Genomic DNA, 20,290 nt, shown 5'->3' on the forward strand with positions numbered 1-20,290 from the left:
ACCAAAATGTCCTAACTTCAAGAGTGAAAACGCTTTATATACTGATAGATTCATGCGATTTCATACTTATAAGCCAAGTAGCGGACAGAAACAGATAGTCTTGATTGTTGAACCAAAATATGAGAAAAGCGTCCTGCTGTAATAAAAAAAAAATATTGATCTCAGAACGAATTATTTTTTTCATTTCAAATATCGGCAGTTGTAAGTAGTAGTCTTGAGAAAAATATTTTTTGAATATTGTGTATATAACGTAGGTAATTTTTTAATCTGGAAAGATAATGGCTAGAGACACACTTGCTTTGTTTCCCCATCAACATTTATTAATTATTATCTTCACATTTTACATTGATTTTGTACTGTGGATGTATTAAAGAAAACAAAAAGAGCAATATCAGGAGCACAACGATGATTTTAAAAACTAATTGCATTAGTTAAAACTTGTGATCCTCTTGACTTAATTATTTACAAATCTTGCAAGGTATGATATTGGTTATACCATTAAAAGTAACCCTATACTATCAGTCACAATAACATAATCCATATTTTACTGTTAAATGATAAGTTGAGTTGAAGTACTGGGTTTCATATTTAATTTAGATCACTAAGGAACTGCATTGATTATCAATATCTTAATAGGGTATAATGTATTTTTGGTTATTTTAAAAGTAGTACACAGTTTCTTTTATACATCGTGAAGAATACACATTGAATACGCGGATAACTTCTATATATATAAAAGTTTTCGAATTTGGAGTTCGTTCTACATCCATACATAAAATATTTCAAAACCAAAGCACACTTTGAACAATGTTTTATTAATCATACTCGTAGAAATACAATAAATCTGAACTAAAAAAAATAGTTGAACACTAAAATGAGATTAAAAACGAGGACATTTGTGTTCAATCTCTCAATAAAGACTAATGGAGGAGTTGTACTAATAGAATGGCGATCATTTTTTCGGGAGCAAACTTGGCGATACATTTTTTTCAAAGATCGTTGTAGGTATTTCGAATTTTTCATTATCACCTTCCAGTTCTTTTCTCCTTTCCCTTCTCTCAATTGCTGTTTCCCTGGATGGAGTTTGTCGATCTGTGAGCATGCCTTCTACATTGTATCCAATAAATCCAATGACAACTGCAAATGGAAGAACCACGGCCGGTGCGTACGTCCTTGCCAAATTGACAATGATGGGCCACATTTTATAATAAAGTCAACTGTAATAAAAAAATGTAGTATATAGATTGTTGTTCAGGGGGTTTCCCTCAGATTCCAAGCAGTAGGGATAAATAAATGGGATTGTTTATTGAGTAATTGATGTTATCATTTTTATTCGTGTTTTATATAATAAAAAAAAGGTATACAATAAATAGTAGTATTAAGCGAGCTGGCTAATGATGGTTTCGAGGGATTTTCCCTTAAGGATTTGATATCCATCCTCTTTAGTAACAGTCGCCACTTCCACATTGGATTCACTGAGTTTTTCTTCCATGACTTGCTTGAGGATAGTCATAGACTCTTTGATGGCTTCATCCATGGACATACTGGAGTGGTACTTCTCTTGAAGGGATTGTTGAGCTCCTTCAGAGCCAGATCCGATGGCTTTGGCATCGAATCTGATGTATGTTCCGGATGGATCCATGTGATAGAGTTGCGGTCCTCTTTCGTCCATGCCCGCAAGGAGAAGAGCCACGCCAAAGGGACGAGAAAGAGCTGCTCCCTTGACCTCTGAATCTCCGAATTGGATGGCCAGATTCGAGACGGCTTGTGCTACACTCTCGATCCTCATTTTCTCAGAGTAGTTGAACCAATGGTTTTGACATTCTACTCGTGCCTTGTCAATCAACATTTTCGAGTCCGGAATGAGGCCACTGAAGGCACAGGCAAGGTGCTTGTCGATCTGCACGATCTTCTCAATGGTGGAGGGCTCCATGAGGGAGGAAGTGATGCGCTTCTCCACCGCCAGAACGATACCATCCTTTGTCTGAATCCCAATGGCTGTGGATCCTAATTTGATGGCTTCGATCGCATATTCCACCTGGAAGAGTCGACCCTCAGGAGAAAAGGTGTTGACGGATCGATCGTAGTCGGAACGAGTTAGAAACATGCTGGAGATAATCAAAAGATAGATCTTTCCTATGCGGCACTTGAAAATTAGAAGTGGAGACAGTAGGTTGCGTTGATTCTTATGATGATTTGCTAAACGGAGGTGGCGACATCTCCTCAACACTCTCCTGCCTTCAGCTGTTGAATCTTCATACACATGCAAGGGATGTGTCTCATTTTCAAACCAAACTAATTAGCAGAGGTTATGTTAAGTCATTATGTTCCGATATTTTTTTATCTTAGCATTTTCATAAAGCCCTTATCGATCCAAACAAATAATAATTCTACAAATCTACCCATATTGTGGAGATTTTCAGTACATACTACTTTGATTCAAATATCACTGTTTATCATTGATATCAAATAGTATTCAATGCAAGTTTTTTGTTTTTTTTTAATAAAGTCATTTGATAAGGTTTTATCAAGATTTAATGGAAATATGTCCATTTTATCTAGTAAAAATATCATCAACATTGATCCCCCAAAATTGTGTTTCACTCAGTGATGTTGCAATTTATGATGTCAGTGAAAATGCTCTAAATAATTTATTTCTTGATGCAGGAACATTTTATATATAGTCTATAATTTTTGCATTGCATAATAATAAAGTACATTTTGTCATACTATCATAATTTTTGAAATGGAGCCTCCTATTCAAGGATGATTAAGTTATTTGTTGCAAGTACATTCCCCGCATACATATCCCCCTTTTTTTGTTAAATATGAAATTAAAATTGAAATAATTCATTTTCAAAGCTTCAATTTATATTTTAGAAGCGCTTTTAAAGGTTTATTTATTTACTTATAAATAAACGTTACAGAAATCGTAGGTTTTGAGCGCTTGAGTACTATTACATATTATTTTATTCCTATATAATTTTGTCAATGAGTGGCATATGTTTATATCAATTCATATTAGATAAAAAGTTGATTGAAGTGTCAATTCAATGTAGATTCAATGTTTTACATAAATGTAAACATGCCGATTATGAAGTGTAATGATGAGGCGTTCCTGAAATTCAAAGTGAACTATAATTGTATATTTTCCTGTATTTATAAATTACTTAATGAATGAGGTTAATCTACTTCCTTTATGCTAAGTGGGAGTTGAAATTAATCAATTTCCTTTAGGTATTATAAACCCTGCTTAATCTCATTATAAATTAGTTTTGTTTTTTTTGTCTGTTCTTTTCCTTCATAGTTTAATTTCCATGTAAACAGCTATAAAATTAAAATACTTTTCTTATATATATTCTACATTATATTATATTCATCCCCTCCGCTTATAATATTATGTATGGTGTTTTCCAAGATGTAGAACAACCTTTAGATATTAATTTTATATTTGATTAAAAACGTGAGAATACTTTACTTTGAGTAGTGTGGGTTTTAACGAAATTTATTAATGTTTCTAATTCATTCACTAGCCCTTGCTTTGATTGAACAATCATGTTTTTAATTATTGAATTGGATGAAAAGATGTTCCAACATATGTACATTTAATTGATTTCCCTTTTTTGCCTTATTTAAATGGAAATTTCTTAAGGTAGGACTTGAATACAGAGGTTTTCAAGAGTAAGTAGTTTGGGTAAAATTATGTGGGTACTCTATATAAATTAGCCCGTACATTATACTTTCTCATCATATCTCAGAATCGGAGACTGCAAAAGCAGAAAGTTGAAATTCAATTATAGCAGCCTTTTAATAATAAGGGAATAACTGGAGAAGACTGTGTGTTTATCTTGTATGGATAATTCGTGAGGGGTGGGGGAGGGATCAAAATACGATAGCTTGTATATGTGATCTCCTCCGGCCTCATCCCTCAGTCCATGGATCGACTCCGAGCTCCTTCCTGAATAATACATAAGAGACAAACTCACAACCTCTTCCACATAATGATACTTTCCGTCTATTTTCATGATCCTCCATAGTGCTAATTGTCCCAATATCTCAAAAAGTCGATATCCCTCTTTTCTTACACCAATTTATTCTTCTCGTTGCGTTAATTTCTTATTATTAAAAGGTTAAGATACTTGAATTTCGACTTTTTGTATAATATGCAGTCTCCAATTTCGAGATGGAAAAAGAAAGTATAGCGGATATGGATTTATCCTTTGTAGGAATTTACATTAGTCAAAGGCTAACCAATAAAGTATATCCATCCACATTTTTCTGTATTGCAGCACAAAGGATATTGATGTATTACCATATATCTAACTCCATTTTGCTGAATAAGGTGAGAAAAATGTGAAGTAACTTTCAAAAATGATATTTGGAATTTTGATATTTATTTCAAAATGATAACACTTACACTGTGTGATCGTATCATAATATCCCTTCATGGTGTATGTATAACTAAGTAATCATACTGAGATCAAGTAATTACTACTTAGAAAAATCATCATCGTATATGATTATTTGAAGTGTTGCAAAACACTCTTGGATATTTTTGGAAGTATCTACATATATTTATTTATAATGATTTTAAGATATACTGATACTGTATTTGAGGAAATTAGAAATACACATTTGCGAGCAAAATTAATCAAATATCTCTTTAGTCGAAATATTAATTGTTTTTCTATAATTAAATTCATATTATTAATTATTTAATCTAAAATAAAGTTCATTAGATATGTAGAAGAAGCAAATAACTAGAATATAATATGCATACTCTAATCTCATATTTACGTCATTAGGCCGTCCCAAGTCAATAGTTTAATAGACTTGTCAGCATTTTTTTTTTTTTTTAAATAACAAAATCATTTTTTCAAAAGATAATTATCGAACGTTTGAAGCATGTTATACTTTTGTAGATCACTTGATTTAAAAAAAAAACATGAATTTGTATACATATAAAACGAACTGATTCTATGCAATCTAAGGCTATGTACAATGTACATATTTGACAAAGTAAGAAGGGTGATAAATAGATTTGTTTGAACTAAACTACCTAGGGTAACTTTGATTGATAAAGATATTAGTATTCCATTTATATTATAGATATATTTATCTATATCTATGTGATTCATTAATCATGTTTATGTACATATAGCATATCTTAAAAACAGCGTTGCCAGTTTAGATTATGTTTGGCTAGATTTAGCCTATTTTTAACATGTCTGAACAAAAAATTACCAAATAGCCGGTAGTCAAAATTGGATGGTCTCATCCTAAATCTAAATTACAAATTATGGGTTTGATTTTGGTTGTGCAAATACTGTGTACATTGATTACTTTCAAATGGAAAGTTTCCATGTAATTGATCACAACATACCCAGAGGCGTATCAAATTTATAGGCTAGCCCATGAACAACAGAACGTTTATATACGTTATGTACAAGTTGAAATTTCTTCGTTTTCAAATGCCTAATTTAATTTCAAAATTGATGTTATCATTTTATTTTAATAAATTAAAATAACATGGTTATTATGTATTTATAAGTAATATAATCCTAGGTATTTGAACTTTATAATGTGCTAAATAACACTTACCTATATTTAATCATTTGTAATAAAATAGTAAAAAATTATATCATTAATATATATAGGCTATCCTTGAAATATTCAATGATTGCATGGTTCAAGTACTGTACATAAATCCTTCATTTATAATATTCATCTCATTTTCTAGTTGTAACTTGAACAAAATCGCAACTTGTACACAAAATATATATACGTGTTCAAAAGTGTAGAAGGGGGGGGGGGCAGTAGAAAGTGCCACTTTCAATAATAAAATTGTCCGTGTTAAGAGAATATATCATAGTTATATTCTGAGCAACTGAGGCTTGATCCAATGGTGTTGATAGTGATCATCATATAGGAGGTATTCAAATGATGAGTTTTTTACTCAAATTTATAGCCTTTTTGCTTATAATTGATCCATTTTTTTTTAATCCCCTATCGTTTGTTTTTATATTACATTTTGATAGTGTTACTTAGGATAGTCGGAACAGATGTTTTCCTGCCTCAATTGCTTCCTATTTATTTATTTTTGATGAGGATACGTATGTGTACTTATTAGAGAGCATGAGTCAACTTTTTTTTATTTACTACAAAATTCCCAGCTTTTTATTGATGGAGTAGCAACTTAGATATTGAGCAAAAAATGAGTGCCATTTATTTCTTTACTCATTTTTTATTGTTTTTCATTGGCTTCTTTAACCCCAGGACCAACTGGCGAAATGACGACCAATATACTTTTTTGTAGCCAACTAAATTTGGGCAAAAATGGATATTTTTTGCTCGCGAGATGTCCATTTTAAGGTACCACAGCTGATACACCATTTTTTGCGCAGAATTTATTTTGTCAATTCGTAGAACAAATTTAGTTATATATAAATTAATCAATTAAAACCTTCAGTAACCCCAGGGATACAAAAGTATTCTTGTAGACAACTAAATTTGTGCAAAAAAAAAAATCATATGATCATTGTTTTGCCCCTTGGTTTTATATTTGGTCCAGCAGTAATAGATGTCTTTGGAAAACAATGAGAAGAAGCGAAGAAACGGCCGCCGTTCAAACATTTCGTTGAAAAAAAAGTTAACGGATGAACCAAATAAGTGTAATTACAATGTTATTAAAAGATAAATTGTGCTAATTAGAATTGGGAAACAAAGGCCTATTTATGAGTAGTGTTGTGTCGGTGCTTATTTAGACTGCGGTCCATTCCGATCCGGTCCCATCTAGTTCAGTCTATAGAGAATATATAGAGCGACAAAGTTTTATTTGACGAAATTGTTATCGACTGGAGATAGTGTTGGGTCTTATCGAAGTATTTATCATTAAAAAATTGTCTTTCTTGATTTTCAACAAATATATGAGCATAAGTGTATCGGCTCTCAAGTAATCTATACTTTTCCATGGTTCAGTTCCACTTATCGGTCCTGAAAGAGTCTAAAATCAGTCATTCAGCGTCTTTTTTCTTGTTTTAATTATCGTGTTTTAAAATAGCATAAGTTATATATGTGCCATATACATATCTTATTTGGGTGAATAAACTATCGATACTTTTAGGAAACATTCCAAGGACTGAACTGGACCGAATAAATAAGGACTGGCACAACACTATTTATGAGTCTCAAGCCCGATTTGTTTAATTTCGAGTCTGAAGTCGCACTTTAAGTACAATCTTTGTAAAAGTCCCCAGCTGTGCTTGAATAGGACTTGAATTCCTATTTGATAGATTTCATTATTGCATATTTCATGGTTATCTATTTATACAACATCCATAAATAAATCCAATGCATTTGTATTCGCCTACGCTATTACATTCCTTTGCCTTTATGTGTTTAGGTCATATACTTTATGATCATGAGTGTGCAACAATCCCTCTCCTCTCTCTACGTATTAGTAGATATTATACAATATACTCATTAGGAATATCATTTAACCAATAAATATACTAATTAAGGAATGCAATAAGCTGTTTTTGCTGCCTTTTATGTCTGAAGTATGAATTTGGATGTCTCGGATGTCTCTCTGTAGGAGGATAGAATTGTTAATAGACTTAAATTCATTCGCTCTCCCTCTCTGGAGGGGTGGATTAGAAGGAAATTGATTTTAATTTTTTTATAGAAGTGATTCACAATGGGTGCCCCTCTGTGCATTGTCTAGGACTCTGTGAGGTTATCAAGAAAAAATCTTTACCAAAAAACATCATATCCCAAAATATTCAGGGAAAATTATAGATGCCTCCTTCCCCCCCCAAATAAAAAAAAGTATATATATACATATGTATAGGGGCTCAACTGTGATGAAAAAATAGGGAATAACTGGCCCTAGGGTCACCAATCGTCCTCATTTGCTCAGACATGTCCTCTTTTTAAAACCTGCTCAAATCTTGAGGGCATCAATTTAATTTTTTCTGAAATTTTTCAGAATATTTACCCTACCTCCTAAAACCCACACTGATCGGCCTAATATCCTCTTTTTTTAAAAATGCAAATATGGTCAGTGCCATTTCTAGGATTAATTTGGGGGGGGGGAGTTGGAGTTTTTTTTTGACCATTTTTGATTAAATATCTTTTTTAGCCATATTTTTTGAATGACCTTTTAAAGTAATAACACTAAAATTTTACTAAAAAAATGAGAAAACAAAATTTTTGACAACATACAGAGGGTGAACCCAAAACTTGCAGTAGTATGACTAAATTACGAAAAATGTGATTTTTATGCAAGTATTACTCAAAACCAATTTGTGATAAGTTTAAATACTATGTTTAGCTATATTTTTATTTTATACATCCTCCTTCACTAGCAATAACGGCCTCAAAACGCTAGTGAACGGATTGGTAGATATTCACAATTAAGTCCGTGCCCATGGCGTACCGCACTGTCATGATGCAGGCTCGGAGCAAATCCAAGTTTGGATGATATATGCGGCAGACACTCTTTTCCAAGACACACCAAACGGCAGGGTTTTTTGTCAGGGCTGGATGGATGCCACATGGAAGGAAGCCAGAAGTCAGCCATTATCGCTTACATAAATGTAAAATAATTAGATTCAGAATATAAATTTCAAAGCCATCCCATCTTTAATGGACTTCTTGATGTTGTAGACAGTCTAGATGGAGATGCCAACGGTCTTTACAGCCTTTTCGGCACTGATACTGGTGCAGAGGAGAAGTTATAGGCATTGTCTTTTTTTTTCTTCCCCCTACATTTTTACACCTTGAGACATGGGATAAATACCTTCTTTTTTTTTTTTAGCTATCGTTAGGTTGCCTAATGAAACCGTGTAATTAAAAGTAACGGGGGGGAATTGTAATCCAGAACTACTGCTAGTTTTGGGCCCCCCTCTGTACATATTTTCATTTTTTGACAAAAACCCATGTTTTTTAACAAATTAAACAACAACATGTTAGTCCGGAGATGGGTTGTGGTCTAACACGGGCTGAATATGTTCACCCTAAATCTGTCCCTCCCAGAAGGAATTATTGATTAATCATTTGTTATATGGTATACTTATAAGTATTTTTATGGAAGAGAAATTAGCTTTGATGTTAAGTAGGACAATTATAGTGGATTTTATATAGTGATTGTATTGAAAGAAGAATTGACTTAAAAGATTATAATCTAATCTACGTGTTAAGAGGTAATATTTATATCGCTTTGTAGGAGAAATTCTATGTAATTTCGATTTCATTTTATATGTTTATATACAAATAGACATTTATATATTAGGTATACTCGTATCCTGCTCCTGGGTCAAGTGAACGCTCTATTAGAAACATAAATACTATACCGGACTTACAGTAAAATAGTTCCATGCAAATATCTACTTATTTATGTATAGAGGTATGGTGTTGCAATAAGCCTTATAGTTAAGATATAAAATTACAATTTATGAATCTATTCAGCTGTTGTTTTGTGTCATCCAAATTTGCATTTAAGTAATCAATCGTGATAGCACACACACACACTCACAGTCAAATTTACATTCTATTTTGTTGTTCTCAGCTGTCCATTTATCTTCTGTTCGACGTTACATTGTATCTTGCAAACTTTGCTCCAAAAGAAATAAGGGAAAAAGGCATAAATTCTAAAGGTTGCTAGCCACTTCTTCCCAAATATGGAATTATTCTTGTGTATTGCCCTTGAGTCGTTTTCATCCCTCTTTAACCCGTTTTATATGTATTTTTATGTACTATAATAAGAGTGTCCTGTGTAATATTTTCGCCTATAAATACCCTGGCAGGTGAGTCACTGCAAGATAGTATATCTATATAAATAAAGAGTTACACATCTATTGAAGTCTCTGCCACGACATTCCTTCTCTCCCTCAGTCTGATTTGATTTGGAATTATGTTTCGTCACTTCCCCTCGTCAGTCAAAACAATTATAATTGTAGAACCCGGCATTGACCGGATTTGTATGCGTTGATGTACAGACAAGCCTTGCTTTAATCATGTAAATGATAAGACCTCAACAAATTCTCAATGTTTCATGAGCACACTCGCAAGTAGTTACTCAATACTCAGATCTTCTCTCCTCAAGAATAAAAAAAATATAATAGCTTGAGATTTAAAAAAAAATATGAGTTGATGTGCGAGGGAGCACTTAAGCTCGTTGTTTAAACCTCATCTAAAGTCGCATTCATGATTTTATTTATATGAAGTACTTCTTTTTTTCTCTCTTTATTTAGTTTATTTATAAAGTGACTGTCTCGGTTGATTGTATTTTTATTTCTTAGATCAAGTATCTACACTCAAAAATGACTTACTTTCAATATAGATACAGACAGACATGCTTTGTTTTATTAACATAAAAGAAGATTATGATTAGGAATTCAAATTCAACCAATCAAAGTTTAGGACACTGATAAGGGGAAAATAAGTAGAAAAATTGGCAGTTGACCATAAAATACGTTGTATTTTTTTTTTTTTTTTTTTTTGTGAGGTAATGCTGTGATCATGCGTTTTACTCGTTGTTGATTGTTTAAATTCGAATAAGCTCTTATAAAGTGTTGAATATTTTCCAACAATGATTTAATAGTTGCGAAGATGAATTATTTTACTACTACCAACCACAGAAATGCTACAACCAACTGAATTTGGGCCTTTTTTCCCTGTTTCCTTTTAGAAAAGAGGTTGTGGGACAAGTTATAAGCAACAGTGTGTTACTGTTAGGTACATATTATATTAATTTATGGTTACGTCTTTTATAGAACAGCAACCGATGGATGAGTTCTAATTTTGTAAATGATTTGATGATTTTTTGTATTTATTTATGCCTCTTTTTTTTTTGCAGGTAAGATTGTATTTTTTGCTTAATAACTGGTTTTTGGTAGATATCTGACAATAAAACGCATTTAACGGGAGTTTGACTCTCAAGAGGATTATAATACCTACCTCAGTACCCTTAGAATCTTAAGTAAGTTTGAAGGAGCTCAGTAAATACGATTCCTTATATTATAATTGACAAAGATGATTATGTTCAAGTAAAGGCAAATATTAGTCATATAATTGAAGTTGTTTGATCTTTTAAGTCATTTATCTAATACAACAACGTATTACAATATCAATTTGTAGTATCACTTGTGTCAATCGCTTTGTTTTATATCTACTTATTGTATTATTAAGTAAGTAGTTATAGGTGAATCATGTTTGTTTGAGGCCTTTCCATCTCAAATATAACGTAGTAATAAACACTTGTTTTTCTGGGCACATATGACGATACGATTTTGTGGGCGTATTCCGGGAGTACGAAAAGGCAAAAAGGGATTCTAAGTATCCGTAAGATTTGCCTTGTGTCTGTCCTTATTTAGGACTGAAGACTACAGTCCTCTGCAGTTCAGTTTCTGTCCGGTCCAGTTCAGTCCTAAAACTTACAAAGTTCGGTCCCTTATGACGCTCTCAATTTTATATCCTCCTTTTTTTTTTTTATCATTTCTAATAATACTGACGGTCCTAAGACTGGACTGGTCCTAATAAATCAAGACTGACACAACACTACTGAAGATGTACTATGCTGAAAAAATCCCTTTCAGATCTTATGAGGTGCTCTTCATCTTTTTGTCGGTCCATTCTAGAATTTCACTTTTTAATATGATAAGTACTTACCTTGAAATTGAAATTTTTGTTTCTTTTTATTTCAATATATGCGTTTATTAGGGTGACCATATTTGAATTTCCAAAAAGAGGACTCTTGACACAATCAATGTCGGGGTAGAGAGGGGGTTCTCTTAGGATTTAGGATTCTTTTTTAAATGATTGAAAATTTCTTATTCTATTTGTTGTGTTTTTTTTCGAAAAAAAGTTGACAAAGATCTTTATTAAATTTAAATTTACTTAATATTAAAATGTATTTTTAGCAACTGATATTATGTCCTTTATAAAACCAGACATTTCATGAATTTATTTGAAAAAATTGCAAAAAAAAGGATTTGCCCGGATGAAAGCATACATTTGATCATCCTAGCGAAAGTGGACATATTTACATATCCTAAAAAGGGGACATTTGGACGGATTAGTGAGAGTTTGACGTGTTTAGAAGAAGGGGGCGGGGGTAATATTTATTTAAAATGGAAGGAAATTATAAAAAAACTCCATAGACGCTACGAACAGGATGTATAAAGAGAACATTTATATGGAAGAAATTACTCTGTTGGTAACCCTATGTATATTCATCATAAGGTTTAAATCCATTTTTAAAAATAGCGGGGTTTATAACTGCAATATTTTTTTCCCTGTTATTGAGATTGTTTGATGTACAAGAATAGCCATTAAGCCTATCCAGTCGAAACCTGACAGGATCTCAAATTTAAAACACAAAGAAGAAGTAGAATGTCTGAGTAAAAATGCAAGTTACTTCGTGGCATCATTATTCTCTTATATAAACTTTGCTTGGTTTAACTATAAAGGCTTGGTTTATAGAAAAAAATTCAAATTTTAAATTTTTCTGGAAAATATTAAAAAAATCCGAAGCTATTGACAATTTTTTTTTTTTTTTTTTTTCAAAATCGACTTTTAATTTTAAAATCAAATTATAAATATTACTTTTTTTTAAACAAATTTCAAAAATCGATAGCTATTCATAAATTTTTTATATTTATTTATTTGGGATGAGGCTATAGTCCCTCTAGTCCCAAACCCTCCGGACGCCTCTGTACTAGAGCTGTGCATCTACTGACAAGTCGTTCCAGAAATTAAATAGTCCATATAGGATAAATGTAAAATTTCCAAGAAGTAGGGTTGATCATGGCTCCCACGCATCCATCCCCTTACACGTCCCCTGTGTCCCAATTCGGCATTTGTCAACTATCTCGTTTATTAATTATTGCTTCATCTTACATATTTTTTTACAATAAATAATTTTAATCATAAATATCAAGTAACACGTGTCACTCCCAAAATAAAGAGTATATTATCTCAAACAACAACCCATTCGTGTAGGTGCTACATCAATCTGTCAAATAATTTGAATTTAATTGTCATACAATGAGTCTATCAACAATGGGGTTTCTCCTTTGAGAGGACTTTTTATCATGGTTTTTATAATCAATTTTTTTTTCCTCACGGATTGAATCAAAAAATTAAATAAAACCCTTTGGTGGGAACATGGTTGGAGGAACATTATCATGAAATAATATAATGCCTGTTTATAAAAGGATTTTTTGTTATCTTTTCATGGGAGGTGAATGGAGAATAGTGATGCGATCCTGCCTAGACTATATCTAGCTGTAACGTGTATGATAAAGGATTAAATATTATTAATATTCAAGATTGATATCCATTTGTATGAAAATCTATTATTCTACATCTGTAGAACCTACATTTGTACATTATACTGATCATGAATGTGAATTTACGTGAATTCATTATTTCAAAAACAAAAACTCGAGATCTTTTTAGATGATGGGTCGATAAATTTTTAATATAACAAAACCATTATCAGTACACATCAATTTCCCTGTTGTCATCTTGGTAAATGAATACACAGTACTGAGGAATTTGACTCGAGCCTTGCAACTCGACTTGGACTTGAGTCCATATTTGAAGACTTGCTACTCAATTTGGACTCAGGGGTTATTTTAACCTGAACTCAAGAAGATATTTAATACTAGTGTTGTATCCGTCCTTATTTAGAACTGAAGACTGCAGTCCCTTACAGTTCAGTCTTGGTTCGGTCCAGTTCAGTCCTGCTTATCCGTTCTAATAACTTATATAGACAGTCCTTGATGACGTCAATCAACTGTATGTCTTCTTTGTTTAATCAGTTCTAGTACTGATAGTTCCAAGGACCAGTTCCAAGTCTGGACTGAACTGGATTGTATAAATAAGGGGTGACACAACACTATTTAACACTATGGAATATGAATTCTAAATTATAATTAGGGATGTGAAAATTGTCCTAATTCAGGTGAGCCTACATTTAAAAAAAGTAAATGTTCATAATCTGCAAGATATTAGCGCTTTAATTATTTATCAATCTCTATTTTGAAAATTCAAACTTATTAGCGAGTAAGAATCACTTTTCTTTATTTAGTGATATTTTTGAGCAGATATGTTGTTTATCAAAGTTGTCAACATATACTTTTTGATTTACACTCACAAGGATCTTTGCCAATATTATAATTAGTATGCAAAAATTGTCTAAACCCTCGTGAGTCTAAATAAAAAAGAAAAGTAAATGTCAGCAATTTTGATAGATGACATATCAGCTGACAGAAATCACTATAACACTACCAACATAAAAAAAAATCACTTAAAATGAGCTCATAAAGAAATTTGAGGACTCTTTGAAGAAAAAAAAAAATCAAAGATTGGCACTTGTTAGTTAAGAGTTGAACTTACAATACAAACACTTTATCCCACCTGTGTGAATATGTGATGATATCCTACGAATCTATTAATCCTTCCATTGCATTATGTTGCAGTACGACACATATAATTCCAATTGAGTGGATTTACCATAGTAATTTGTTTAAATAAAACATTTCTAAAGAATCCCGCTAAATGATTGTTTCACTTTATTGAAAAAAATAGAATAATAAAGCATTTGCGGGTCCGCGCAGGTAATCTTTATAATAATAAAACAGTCTTCCACTTGAACGAGCAATTTATTACTATTACTACAAAAAGCTGCTTCAGTCAGTTGCTGAGTGTGTTTCATTCCGGGAGGCATGTGATGTGATGAACCATTTCTGAAATTAAAATGAGAAAACGTTTGAGGGTTTCATTTTATGTTAATGAATGAATATATCTACCATATGTACCTATGCATGTTTGCATAAATATTGAATAGAGACTACATAATATATTGATGCTATGTCTGAAGGGGAGTCCTCATCCCATCACGGTGGCCATATTCATCCCTCTTCTCCATTGTATCATAAGGAACCAAGTGGAGTCCTACCTTTTGGACAATATTTTGATGAAGTTTTAATTTCGGAGGAGGCATCGCCTCCTTCTAAAGACTCAAATTTTCTTTCGCACCATGCCACACACAAGGATCTAGCCTTTGAATGGTCCATGTTGTGTCAAGATTGTACGGATTGTTGGAGTCTCACAGGTAGGGATCTTCGATCTTAGTTTTGTCTTGGGGTGTTGATTTTTTGTTCTTTCAAATTTTCCGACTGACATCTCCTACTCAAATAATCAATGACCCTGTCCTAAAATTGAATCTTCTTAACAATAAATGTTGCGTACAAAAATTATTGCCCACTCAAGGGAAGTAGGGCCCAGTTGTTAAGTCATTTAATAAATAATATTTGCGGTATGAGATTGCATTTTTATAGAGAGAGAAATAGAGAAGAGGAGTGAACAACTCCTTACCTATTAACTCTTGTCATATGTTGACAAGAGTTAATAGGACTACTATTTATTTTAATAACTCAAATGTACAGTTGTGTCATTCCTTCTTTTATTTTAACTCTCTTCCGTGATCCTCAACGTTCAACATATTTGCTCTACATCAGTGATTCCCAACCTTGGGGTCTCATGTCGAGAGGTTGTTAATTGAGTTTGATCTGAATGTGTTTATAATATACAACCCCGTGAACTACATATTAAGATCGTTATATAAATTCATACTATGAAATTAAATGTAACAGTTTCCTACCTAGATTTAGCAAAATTCAGCTGCATTTTGGAGAGAGTTTTAAAAAAAAAAGAATACTGTGTCAATGGGGGTCAAGGCTACTGGGCAGAAGTAAAAGAGGTTTGAGGAGAGTCCGTTTTTGACTCTAAAGCATCAACAATTCCGTATTAAGCGTAGTAGGAGTCTTCTTAATAACCTCAAACATCTTGACGACCGGTTAATTTTCATAATACATGATGACATATTTTCCGAGTGAATTGTTACTTCTCGAATAAATGATCTATAATTCATATTTGCAATATATAGTACTTTCTTGTACAAAAAAAAAAAAGACTTATATTCATTACATAGAAGATATGTTAAGAATTTGGGTCGTTCCCTGATTCCTTGCTCTAAAATGAGTCGCTGTATTTAAAAGGCTGGGAACCAATGCTCTACATAATACTGCCATATTATCTAGTTTAGAAACCCTGCTGCATGATTCTTGAAAGTTTGTGAGAGCTATTGAATTTGACGATACATAGAAGATGCTTCATGATCTCGGGTTGCACAAATATATATAAAATATAAATTTATTTTAACATCTTAAATACAATAAGAGTGTGTAATACATCCAGGTTCTCCGTCTGACCTATTAATAAACATGACAATGTCGGCAACATCTACCTCTATACCTACTTGCATGGACTACTTTATTTGTTACATTATATAAAGGCCTACTATATGATAATATGACTAGTTTCATAACCAATTAATTCATAATATAAATAAATTTTCTTCTTTGGCTCTCATAGTATAAAAAAGAGAAATAATGATTTTTTTTTAAATTTGCATTTTGAATGCGTCTGCCAAGAAACAATAGTGGGCCTAGGCATGCCTTCAATACAACAAGAGGGTCATATCTGTTGCATATTCGTGCATAAGTAAGCAAGATCAATATCGATTCTTTTTTATTTTCCTTAACAATAAGAATGATGTCATTAATTGAAAGCGACACTATTTTTGGGGCTCACAGTTGGTTTTTGAATATATAAATACACACATTTATAATCCACCTTGATGAAATTTCATCTTGTGGCTTTAAAATCAGTAAAACTTAATACCTGCATCGACTACTACTTTATGCCAATGCTTAACAGTGATATTTTAAAATAGTACGTACTAACAATTCTTAGAAAGGGGTTAAATTTGTATCCATTTTTTTTTTTTTTTGATTGATTGAGTGGGGATAAAAAAATATAGGATAATTAGAGAAGAATATAAATAAACTTCTATAAATTCTAATACTTAATTTGTTGTTAACAATATGGAAATATGGTTGTATAACGATGTAATAACATATTTTAAATACATTTTAGGATTATATATAAAAAACTAGGCATTAGAGCAGGGGTCGGTAATTTTTTTATAGAGTTACCTAAAAAGAACTTGTAGTAAAATTAATTTACCCCAAACTAGTGACACTCACATTACCCTCAAAATTTTCTAAATAACCCCATTTGGGGTAATTTACCTGATCCCGGACCACTGCGTTAGAGGAATAATACGCGATAGACAGTATGGTTTAAGTCCTTTTAATTTTTGGTCCCATTTTAACGCCCAATAGTTTATTATTTTCCTTAATGTTAATAAAAGAATGGTTTTTATTGTTATAAAACTTTTGTGTTTTATCCCCAAAATGGCCGACATCAGCAATGTTCTATATTTGTTTCATAATTTATTTAGAGCATTGGTTTTGCATAGTGTTTTTGATGGATTTTTCAGAATGTACTAGATTAGTGGTTCTTAAATGGGGATACGCGTACCACTTGGGATACTTGGAGGCCCTCCTGGGGATACTTTAAATTTTGAAAGAATATTTTACTTGTGACACATAACTCAGGGTGTCTGCGGGGTTTTCCTTTCTACTAGAAAATTTCCTATTTGATTTTTTTTTTTTTCAAAAAAACTTAGTATTTGAAATTTAATTTTCTGTAAATAGTTATAGATTTTTAAAGTTTTCTCCAAAACATTCAATATTAGAAAATTTTCTCCAAAACATTCACTATTAGAAAATTTTCTCCAAAAGAAATAAATGTTTAATTTTTTTTTTAATTTAAATTTTTTCATAAAAAAATTAATTTTTTGTAAAAAATTTGATTTTGGAATTTTTTTTCCAAAAGATATTAATTTTTAGATTTCTTTAAAAAAATTCTAAGACCTTTCCAAAATATAATCCTGTGAAAGCTCCTGTCACTGAAGCTAAAAATGTTTTTTTGCTATTAAGGGGGTACTTGGGTTAAATAGATATTTTACAAGTGGTACAACATTTAAAAAAGGTTGAGAATCCCTGTACTAGAAGATATTCCTGTACTCGTTTTATTTGAAACTTGCAACAAACTAACCCTTTAAATTAAAACTTTATTCATTTATTTTGAAAACATAAAATGCTCGAAATCAAATATTGGCAGAAACAAAAGTTGCTTGAAATATTTCCCGCATTTTTTATTAAAAAAAATTGATTACTTCTTCAATATAAGATATTTTGGTCTTTAGCTGCCTCTTTGGGGATAATTAGATCTACAAAGGATTTATTAGACAAATAATTGCTCACAATTTCATTTTTTAATTGAATAAAAACTTAGGTTTATTAGTAAAAAATAAAAAAGATCAAAAAATAAGTGTACCATATACTGCTATTCTAATTGAAAAAATCGGCCAACTTTAATGAACAAGTTATAAAACATATTTTTATTATATTTGGTGCGTCAACACAAAAACAATACCAAACATGAGAATGAAAAACTATTTATTTGCATCATATATATAAATATACACATGAATATTTAATTGTCATATTTTTTTCAAATTTGGGCTGTATAATCTTATTTGTGGGAAGGATTGAAATACTCAAGAATATTAGCTTTATTCTAAATCCTTCATTTGATATATAAAACTTTGTATACTTCCGATATAGCCTTATAAATGTAATAGATCATATTCTTTTTCTACAACTATTAAAGGAGTTTTACAAAAGTTATCCGTCATTTGCAGAACCTCCAGTGGGCTTATTAAAGTTATGTAGTAGTAATAGAAATTTAAGATAATTTAATTGAGATGACAAATGTAATCCTAAGGGTATTTGCAGGATTATATTTTTGGGTGAAGGGCTTGGTTTTTGGAATTTAAAAATAAAATAAAAATAAAATTCAAAAATCCAAAGTTATTCAAAAAAAAAAAAAAAAAAGTTGGGCAAAAAATTTCAAAAATCCTTAGCTACTGACAAAAATTATGTTTTTTTGAAAAATTTCAAATAGATTTTTTTTTTGGCTCTGCTGCATAATTTGACCGAATTACTTTTTTTTATGGAAAAAACTATTTAAAAAAAAAATTTTAACTAATATTTTAAAGATTGTAGTAAAAAGCAAAGATTTCTTAATTTTTTTTTTGGGGGGGGCAGCCCCTGCAGACGCCCTTGAATCCATACTCACTTCTGAGAAAAATCACCCCAGGTTTTTTTCTGTGTTGACGTACCACATAAATCCTTTAGTAAATATGTATTTTATTCATCATCCAATTATTATTACTTTGGGGGAAATAAGATATGTTGGAATTGAATTATAGAATAGGACATTGAGGCAGAGTTGGCAGTTTCTGCCCCCCCCATTTAAGAAAACCTAGTAATATTGGAGTAATTAATTTATTTTTAATATTTGAAAAAGGCATAAAGTGTAACTTAAAAAAAAACGATATAGAAAAATATATTCGACTTCATTCTAAAAATGTAGCCAAAAGGTGTGTTTTTAGTCCCAAATTTTTATTGAATTAGTCATTAATATATGGGGAAAATTGAAGTTTTCCCCTTAAAAAATTATCTTCTTTAATGTTATGATGAATCCTTATTGACTGTTTAAGAGTAGGATCCGCTATTATTATTTTGTTTTTTGAGGGGCGGGACTTGGGATTTTGAGTTTGTTTTATTAAAAAAATCATTTTGACATTGTTTCGAACTATGTCATCAAAAAAAAAAAAAAAAAAAAAAAAAAATAACGTTCTTTGCTTTTTCTTCAGAAATAATGGAAAAGGGGCATTATTTTTATTGTAATAGTAAAGATTATTGAGCTTATTGTGACTAGACCAGTAGTCCTAACCCGTGGGTCTCAAACCAAGGATCAACAATTTTGTGTGAAGCGTAGTACGAGTATTTTTAATGACCTCAAACATCATGAGAACCGGATGATTTTCTTCTCCGATTAAGAATTATCAGAATGTATTGTTACTTCTCGAAAAAATAATCTATAATTCATCATTGCAATATAAAGCCCCCCCCCCCAAAAAAAAAAAAAAAAAAAATCAATTTAAGGATATATTTTCAATTTTTTTTTTAGGATATCTTTTCTTAAAAAAATGTCATCCGATCAAATGATTCTATGAAGAAAAAAAAATATAAGTATAATCCTGCGGACGCCCCTGATATCTGATATATGGCAGTTTCTTGTATAAAAAATTACTGTTTATATAAGAGATTTAAAGAATTGGGGAGGTTTCCCGATTTCTTGTTCTAAAATTAACTACATGTCAAAGGTTGGGAACCACTGAGCTAGACTCATTTTGAATCATTTTCTTGGACCTGTTGGCAATCATATTATCACACTTTTGGCC

The 20,290-nt window shown here is 31.5% G+C and overlaps 2 protein-coding genes across 4 annotated transcripts in view; one reads left to right on the top strand and one right to left on the bottom strand.

The window, feature by feature from the left end:
- Cen (cerebellar degeneration-related protein 2-like) overlaps positions 1-20,290 on the top strand; it is a 174,338-nt gene that overhangs the window by 104,544 nt on the left and 49,504 nt on the right. Inside the window, exon 1 of one of the 3 annotated variants that reach the window (XM_040715381.2) lies at positions 14,699-15,121. The exons of the other annotated variants lie outside the window; for them this stretch is intronic. Within the exon in view, the coding sequence (XP_040571315.1) occupies positions 14,878-15,121 (244 nt within the window). The 5' untranslated portion in view covers positions 14,699-14,877. Of the gene's footprint in view, positions 1-14,698; positions 15,122-20,290 lie in introns of those variants that run through there. 3 annotated transcript variants of the gene reach the window in all.
- Prosalpha5 (proteasome alpha5 subunit) lies at positions 795-4,047 on the bottom strand. Its single transcript, XM_071889105.1, has one exon. It carries the CDS (start codon positions 2,105-2,107, stop codon positions 1,379-1,381), a length of 729 nt encoding a protein of 242 aa, XP_071745206.1. The 5' UTR covers positions 2,108-4,047; the 3' UTR covers positions 795-1,378.

Source organism: Lepeophtheirus salmonis, chromosome 1 (genome assembly GCF_016086655.4).
Source record: "Lepeophtheirus salmonis chromosome 1, UVic_Lsal_1.4, whole genome shotgun sequence".
NCBI classification, from domain to species: Eukaryota; Metazoa; Arthropoda; class Copepoda; order Siphonostomatoida; family Caligidae; genus Lepeophtheirus; species Lepeophtheirus salmonis.

Bases quoted from the DNA above. Each gene is read 5' to 3' on its own strand.
- Prosalpha5 (XM_071889105.1), bottom strand. From the start codon at position 2,107: ATGTTTCTAACTCGTTCCGACTACGATCGATCCGTCAACACCTTTTCT.